At 39.7% G+C, this 9,401-nt stretch overlaps 1 protein-coding gene across 1 annotated transcript; it reads right to left on the reverse strand.

Moving 5' to 3' along the window:
• Window positions 1-522: 522 nt before the first annotated feature.
• On the reverse strand, window positions 523-4,481 carry LOC127251019 (protein DETOXIFICATION 53-like). Its single transcript, XM_051274544.1, has 2 exons — window positions 3,401-4,481; window positions 523-2,299 (listed from the first exon to the last, which is right to left on the reverse strand). The coding sequence occupies exons 1-2, from the start codon at window positions 3,641-3,643 to the stop codon at window positions 905-907; spliced, it is 1,638 nt and encodes a 545-aa protein (XP_051130501.1). The 5' UTR covers window positions 3,644-4,481; the 3' UTR covers window positions 523-904.
• Window positions 4,482-9,401: the final 4,920 nt, after the last annotated feature.

Below are 9,401 nucleotides of genomic sequence, written 5' to 3' on the forward strand. Positions count from 1 at the left end.
GAATAGAATAGATACGGTTTTGCTTCTTCCCAGTTAAAGAACATTATCCACCCATGGTAGTAATTAATAGACTATTAGTAGTGGTGGCGTTGTGTTGTGTTGCGCACATGCACAAATGCACACCCCTCAAAACTGTTGTTAGTGGTGGACTTTTCATTGAGTCATTGTCGTCATTAGGCACATATATAAGTAGTATATTATTAGAGTTGTTAGATTAACAATGATAGAATTGTATTGTCGGTGGTGGACTCTTCAATTAATGTGAAGTGATGTGTATTTTAAAGGACTTGTAGCGGGAGCGAAAGATGACAAATGAAAATGAGCTATAACAAAACTTGTCCAATGGAAGAATACAACACTAATAAATAGGACTTGTGTCCATTCAGTTGGGTTGAGTTGGGTTGGGTTCATAATTCCATTTTAAGTTAGCTTGAATTGCATTTAAAACAACAATTTTTTTTAGCAATCCCACAATTGGAATGCTGTTACTTGCATAATAAAATAATAATAGTCATGTGAACTAGCTCGCTCTAGCTACACGTCAAAAAATTCAATTAGCAAGATGACAACCATCCATCCATCCATCTTGATCTTGTCTCCCCCTCTCTATCTATTAGTTCCTCTTACTACAATCTTTGCAACAATAATGCATTGCTACCGTTGCCCATAACAGAAACAATAAATTCAAAAACTTTGACCAAAAAAGATACTGTATACAAAAACAAAACGGCGGCCTTGGCTTTAATTTGCCCTGCAACTGCCAAAGAAGAAACATCATGAATTTACAGAGATTGATGAATCGCATGATGGTGATGGTGATGGTGATATATATATATATATAATCAATAAAATAAAATGAAATCGAAGGAATGAGAGAGAGTTCTATAGAAGGAAGCCTTCGCTGCTATGGCTGTGCAACGAGGTCGGTTGCAGCAGAGTCGTCCCTGTCGTCGACGGCCATGGCGAGCTCCTCCGCCCTCTTGACCTCGTGCCGCCAGTCGGTGCGCGCCAACGTGTAGAGCATCATCGTCATGCAGGCGGCCTGCGCCGCCACCAGCCCCATCCACAGCCCCTGGAAGCCCCGCTTCATCTTGAACCCGATGACCGCCGAGCAGGGCAGCCCCACCAGGTAGAAGGCGGCGATGTTGATCCGCACCCCCAGCTTGGGCCGCGCCGACCCGGTCAGCGCCCCGCCCGCCGCCGTCTGCGGCGCGTTCCCGATCTCCGCCATCCCCAGGATGGGCAGCACGGAGGAGATGAGCGCCTGCACCTGCGGGTCCGTCGTGTACAGCTTCCCCCACTGCGACCTCAGCGCCACGCTGGCCCCGAACGCCGAGAAGCCGTACACCAGGGAGATGAGGATCCCGATGGTGACCGCCAGCTGCGCCCTGGCCGGGTGCGCCGCGCCAAGCTCGTGGCCGACCCGCTGGGAGATGCTGAGGCCCAGGGAGAAGGGGAGGACGTAGACGGTCCCGGTAGTCTGGATGAGGATCCCCATGGCGGCGACGCAGGAGTCCGGGTCGGCGAGGAGGCCGCTGAGGAAGAGGATGATCTCGTACCACCACCACTCGAGGCAGACCTGGCAGACGCTGGGGAGGGCGAGGCTGAGAAGGGGCTGCCAGCCGTGGAAGATGGAGGCCAAGGGGGCGCCGGCCCAGGGCTTGAGGGCGGCCTTGGAGAAGAAGAGGTAGATCCAGATGCCGATGTTCATGTTGAGGGAGTAGAGGACGGAGGCGAGGGCGACGCCCTTGACGCGGAGGCCGAGGTGGGTGACGAGGAAGTAGGTGATGGGGAGGTGGAGGGCGGAGACGCAGGTAGCGATGATGGTGTTGGGGGAGTTGAGGCCCTGCGTGCGGAGGAAGGTGCGGAGGGGGACGAGGTTGGCGTGGGTCAGCAGCTCCGGGAGGGAGAAGAGGAGGTAGTTCTTGGCGATGGAGGCGATGGCGCGGTCCTGGCCGAGGCGGTGGAGGAGGGGCTCGACGTTGAGCCAGAGGAGGGCCATGGGGACGGTGGCCAGGAGGAGGAGGAGGACCGTCTTGGCGTAGGTCTGGGAGAGGATGCCCCACCGCCGGGCCCCGAAGGCCTGGCAGCAGATGGGGTCCATGCCCGTGCACAGCCCCTTCATCACCGAGAACCCCGTGATGTTCGCGAACCCCACCGCCAGGGACCCGCCGGCCAGCTCGGCCTTCTCCATGTGGCCCAGGAACAGCATGGAGATGATGGTCTTGGAGAAGTAGAGCAGCGTCGTCAGCGCCACGGGGCACGCGATCTTCACCAGCGCCGCCAGCTCCTCCAGGGCCTGATCATCATCATCATCAGTACTGACAGATTGACACGTGGCAAGTTGACAGCAATTCGTGCCAATTGGCATGAATTGATACTATCATTATTAGGAAGGAAGGAAGGAATAGGAGAGTATATTATAAAAGGAGGTACAAGTACACTTGCGTGCGTTAGCATGGATCTCCACACCTAGAGCTAGCTAGACTCACCTGGTAATTAATTACATTACATTTTCATTTAATTAAAAAGCCCAACGCCAACCAATGTAAACATTATTTAATTCATGAATAACCCAATTATGCCTCAGGAAGTAGAGATACACTGCACTGCACCAAACTCCCTTTTGCATTGCCAAGAAATTCTTGCAAACTAATGGTCAAATTCAAGCACTAATTAATTTCCTCTGCTTCCTACTTAATGGGTTTCTGTATTACCATATAGTGGTATAACATATTGACTTGAACATCAAATAGGAAATTAGGGTTTGTGTGGCATGCATATAGATATATATATATATATAAATGTATGTGGCTTCTTTTTTTCAAGATGCAATTAACACAACACACAGAGAATCAATAAAAAGAGACTACATGGAAATTAATATTAATGCTGAGCTGTATGGCGCGATCTCAAGTCAATGAAACTAACTCCAAAAAGAAGAAAGAAAGAAACACTACTAATTGCTGAATTAGCTAGCTATCATATATAGATATAGAGATAGATATAGATATCAAACATGCATTGATTTTAGAAACGGAAAAGAAAAGCATGGATGGGGGGTTCAAATAATTGGGGGCGACCAAGTGCAAGTCCAAGTCCAACCTAGCTAGCTAACTACCTATCATCTCTGCCGCTCCACAATCATATACTCCATATATATATATATATATATATACTACTAACTTATATATGTGCATTGCTACTTACCTACCTACCTACCTACCATCCATCCATCCATTCGTATATACTAGTATAATAATATATTCATGCCTCGTCAAGAACTGAAATTTTAAGAAACAATCCACTCAGAGATACAAGTACCCACACACACAAGAATGCTATATAATTAATGAGTGAATTAATATTGGAAGGAGATATAGATATAATCGATAATCACCTCAGTGAAGGGCACCTTCGGCAATAGGAAATTGCCTGTTAAAGAAGAAGAAGAAGTGGTGGTTGTTGAGGCTTCACTTTGACTTTGAACATGTTCTTCTCTGGGTTTATTGTCATCGTCATCATTACCGCTATGTCTTTGATCTTCTTCATGATTCTGAATCTCAGCAGCAGCAGCAGCAGCAGCACAAGGAAAGGTCTCAAGTGGAATTTCTCGAGATTCACTACTACTCATCTTGCACATGACTACGACCTACTGTTAATAAGGGTGGACGACGACGACGGCGAATAATGAGCTACCAGCCACTCCAGACAAAATTGAATATAAGTGCATTGCAATGCAGTGCAGGACATGGGAAAATCCAAATCAATCAAATATATAATATATACATATATGTGTGTGTGTGTGTGTGTGTGTGTGTGTGTGTGTGGAGGCGCAGCAGCAGCAGCTGATTTATATATGCATTTTCAGGGAATAGCAACAACAAAAGTGTATATGTATAGGCTAGGCTAGGCTAGACATCCAAGAAAAAAGAGAGATGTAGAGCCCCTGAATACAGGGGATATATGTATCTATGTGTATATGTATGTATGTATGTATGCATGTATGTGAGGGAGGATCTGACCTGACCTGAAAGGATTTGGGAGACTAGTGATGAGCTAGGATTCCATTCCAACTCCGTTCATATATATATATATAAATGCATAGTTGTATGAATAAATAAACAAATCAACCTAATTATCTTCAAAAACATGACTTCTTTTGATTTATATCATGATGATCATCACAATGTATCCACTCCGATCCTCCCCGGCGCGCCATCAATCACCTTCCACCACTTAATAATTCCTATATATATGTGTGTGTGTGTGTGTACGTATGTATGTGTATCTGTGCAGCATTGACTCAATGAATGTCTTCATCAACTCTCTATCTATCCTTTCTGTATATACATACATATATGTCTACTCGGAGAGAGAGGGCATCAGGTTTTATTAAATTATTACGAGGAAGGTCATACATAATTGCACAGCCCCATATTATTAATTAGTTTAAAGATATTTTAGATTAATTACATAGAGTCTTCTGCATTTGCAGTTAAATAACATGAAACTCATGTACTCTCTCTCTCTCTCTCTCTCTCTCTCTCTCTCTCTCTCTCTCTCTCTCTCTCTCTGTGTGTGTATGTGTGTCAATTATCACAGATAGATAGAATATATAGATATATATATATATCTTTGTATGTGTGTGTGTGTCAATTATCACAGATAGATAGAATATATATATATAGAGAGAGAGAGAGAGAGAGAGACATGTGAGTTTCTGTCTGAGCTAGCATTAAGTAAGCAGGCAATTAGTACTACTGTTACATTGATAAATGGGCATATAAATATATATATATATATATACTTGCAATTTGAAATTTAATAGTCCTACTCTAATTTATCAATTATTACCAACATACTAATAGTTCATGCATGCATGCATTCATGTATCGATCATATATAGTAGTATTACATTGCATGCAACTCCCACCCTATGCATGCCTGTGTTCGATCGTGTTAATTTCTTCATGCATGCTTTCGGGCAGCATTACATAAATCAACTTGATTCCAAATAGCACTCATTTATTTTATTAATTCACAATAATAATAATAATAATAATAATAATAATAATAAAGAACCAAGGATATATATAACTAGCTAGGGTCTCTACATGCAAACCATAAGTTTTTGTTTGTTTCATCATCAGTTAGCTAGGAGGCCTGTGTTAATAATAGATGTAATCCTCTTACAACTATTTAAGTGTTTTGAATTATTTATTTGAATAAACAATAAGTACTGAATGTACTCCATATTTTTTTAATATATTATTATAATTATTGTTATACAATAAAGATCCGACTCCAAGATAGCTTCGTTAGATTGGTTTGATATATAGTTTAATATCCTGTTGATCTCGAGAGCCATAATATACATTTGTTACATTTTACTAATACGACTGTTGACCACCTGCATCCATTCGACACAAATTTTGTGATACATATAGCCAGTGGGGTTTCAGGAATCATGGGTACACCTTGATTTAATACATTCAGATATAGATATATAATACCCAAACACGATCTCTAGGTGGCAGAGTTATAACACAATATCATCACCGCGGGTACAATACAATGTTACATGATGCTGCATATATATTAGCTATTCCTCTCTCTGCATCATTTTGTCTTTTTTTTCAATGTTTTTTCTCTTTCTTTCTTTCCTTTTTTCTTTTTTTTTTTTTTTTTTGTTTAGGAAAAAAATATAAATATATATATATATATATATGTAGACTATAAATTATATGCATAGGATAGGCAGTAAACGTAAATACAAGTTTGGGCAAAGCAGCAGTAATGAATACACTAATTTAGCCTATAAAGAAATGATGCACCAATTAACCTCAGTCCTCAAACCCAAAAATGGTTCTGCACCTTGTAATAATAATAATATCATTTCATTACCAATTTTCAATTTCATCTTACTTTTAACTATTATGATGCATAAAGTAAAGCAATAAGTCCATCCATACCAGTTAACTAACTAATTAATTAAGCAACGCATTGAAATAATGAGACAGTGGTAAGGACGACTCACCTGTAAACCAAATATAAATTAATTATAACTAGCTAGTGTCATGCTGCAATATCAATATATATGACCAAATCAAGTGCTTAAAACTAAACTATGCATATAATGCGTGGTCCTGCAAAAGGTAAACTCAACAACACCAGGCCTATTTCATGCATGTGATAGATCCACCAGTAATGAACAATAAATAAATAAATTCACTAAATATAAAAAATCTTGGTTGTTGCTTAGCTTAGCTTGGAACAACTCAATAAATAGTACTACTCTATTAATTAGTTAGCACAGAATGATATATAATCTAATAACCGCCTTCTTTGTCAGGAGGACAATGTAATTCCATCGAATATTCCTCAATGAGAAATCAAATAATAAAAGTAAGAGTGAGCTGATCATGAGTTCAAGCACTGTATCTACAACTTTGCCAAACCTTAATTATTTAATGCAGACAGAACAAAAGTGCCCTTGAGTCTTAATGTGAAGGGCTCGTCCGTACACCACGGTCCCTATATAATACTAATCTTAATTAGTAGAGTAGTATTGTATCCTGATTCCTGCCTAAATAAAGTTAAAATGCACGCGCGCGCGCACACACACACGAACAGAAGCAACTGGTGTCATGATTGATGCTCATGTACCAAGAAAAGGAGAGAATGAGAAAAGTTTACCACAAATAATTGGTGTGTTGTCAAGATCAGATGCAGGTAGTTTCAAGAACCATATACATATAAGTAATCTCCTCCGGTTAACAAACAAACAAACAAACAGACAGACAAACAAAGCAACCAACAACCTGACCGACAGAGGCGACCCACATGAGCTAATAATAATAATACACGATCAAATGAAGGTGAGGCATTTTAATTTGGAATACAGCCTAATCCCTCATATAATTAGTGGGATTAAACCCCTGGTAGCTGGCTGAAATTAGGGACCATTGTCTGCCATCCTTTAAACTACTACCAAAGCTAGCTAGCTCAGAAATCCAAAGATCAGTTCAGGAAAGAAATGTGTAAAATGTATATATGAGTTTGCGACCAATCAGAAATCAGGAGGCCATGTAAGCTAACTATTTAAAGAGGGAATCTTCATATGATATTATAATAAACAAGTGAGTCAAGCTTTTTGCTGCTTTTTTCCCTTTTCCTCTTTTTTTAATATATAATAAAGGCAGTATGTCTGATACAGCAAAGTTGGTCCTGAGTTTGGGAAATCCATGCGTGCTATTCTATACTCTACATACATAAAAGAAACAATAATATGCACAATAAAGCTAAGGTCTCCAATATATTCCAACTTGTAAAAGAAAATTAATCATAACCAACATTTCTAAATTCGATTTCCTACACAACGTATATATAAACACTTTGTACTAGATTTTAGTTTTGCATATACCAACAACATATGAAGGAAATGTAGAAGTACATAACAACTAATATGTGGTTTCCATGCCATCTTAGTTAAAACATCTCAACCACCTAGGTGATCCTTCAATTAAGTTAACAAATTCTGCATTTTAATGTTCCTATATCAATGATTCAATACGAGGGACAGAAGGGACGGACAAGATTGATAATACCTTCTCTTAGGAGAAGTGAGCTTTTACTTATGGAAAGCTTACTAGAATTAGGCTTTACTATAACTTTATTTACTTTCTTAAAGAGAGACATTAATTTAAATGGCATACAAAGATAATGGCGTTAGCTATATGCTTGCTGCCAGTGCCAACCTGTCTTCCTCTATCAATCTCATACAGGTCAGTTATATATATAACATTGTAATGACTTTACCCAGACATGCTTGAAAGGGCATGAGATATGCTTATCTAAGTGGTTATTGGAGAGTTCCAAGAGCCTATTGACCACAATGATGATGATGATAATAATAATATATAAGTACACAATATGCATGCATATGCAAATTATTTCCTCCAGCCCTAATTATATTGAACACTAACCAAACCATTAGGTTACTTGGTCTGGGTTTGTCAGATACCCTATGGACCAATTAGGCATTCACCACATGCACCCCAACCCCCACCCATAGTTCATCCACCCCCTTTGTCTTTGTAGCCTGAAAACATCATACCCATTCAACCAGCCGCAAGAGCACGTCTGATTATACCACCTTTATGTATGTATAAATGACATCACGCTCAAGCTTAATTAACTATTTCAAGGTTAATTAAAGCAAGTTAAAGGATACACTAGTACAAAAGTCTCAACATCAATACTTAATTGTTAAGACCACTGAAGATTAAACTGCCATTACGAGTATTGGGGCTCAGAGGAATCCATATCTAATCATTACCTGTCACTAAAAGTTTGTATTGTATGCCTACTTGACTGATCCTTGTCTCCCCGTTGCCCTACTAGGGCACCTTTCTGCCCTACAACAGTCTTGCATTCAGGCATATAAATATGAGAAAGAGGTTAATTAGGTCAAATAATAACACTAACTATTATTGCCAAGCTGCGTCTTAAATAAAAAATTTCATATTAATTTTACAAGGAGCGCCTTTTATTTTTTTCTGGTGGGGGACTTAAAACTAGAGTGCCTAGATGTATAATATCTATCCATCACACATTTCTTAAAGATATTGTTATTAATCCTGAAATTCCACTAATCATCATAGTGGGTTATCACTAATTATGATCCCTTTTGATGGCTTAATACAGAAATTGTACAATGTATCTTTTGAAGTGTACTAGTTTGATGCTCTTACTGCAAATAACAAAGAGCATTACCAAGATAGTTCAAAGTAGAAAAGACAAAGTCAAAAAGAACCAGAGAACACTGGAACAGACTTACTAATTTTTTTTTAAAAAAAAAAAACCACTCTTATTATAAAGAGAGTGAAAGTTTGATTATCTGTACATGGTCATTGGTAGTGGTCACAAGTAAACAGGTCTGGTGCTAATGCCACTAGATTAGCAGCTTTAGTTGGACTTGTCTGCAGCAAGTAATAAGAGATCCTGTTGTTTTATCCATTTATTTTTTCTTCTCTCTACCTAAGAAAGTCACAGCAACATTTAGATGGAAATCTCTTTCATTTTTGTTAAGAAGAGATCCGGGGTTCCAACTTAAAACCAACTGGTATTAAGTGGAATAGCCCTTTGCAATTATAAGTAAGGGGGAGTTCCCAAATTTTCCCGATGTAGGGCAATATTCAACAATCTCCCCTCGAGATGAGGATACCATTTTAAGGCAACTCTTATCACCAATTGCTCTAAGGATGGAGCCCGGATTCCTTTCTTAACAGTTCATCAGCAAAAGCCGCAAAACTGGAAGAGCAATTATATTTAATTATAAAAATTAAATAGCACTTGAATGGCACATAACAGCGGCAAAGAGATCATTAACAGGAAAA

The sequence above is a fragment of the Andrographis paniculata genome, unplaced genomic scaffold (genome assembly GCF_009805555.1).
Source record: "Andrographis paniculata isolate CXL003 unplaced genomic scaffold, ASM980555v1 Contig38END, whole genome shotgun sequence".
NCBI lineage: Eukaryota > Viridiplantae > Streptophyta > Magnoliopsida > Lamiales > Acanthaceae > Andrographis > Andrographis paniculata.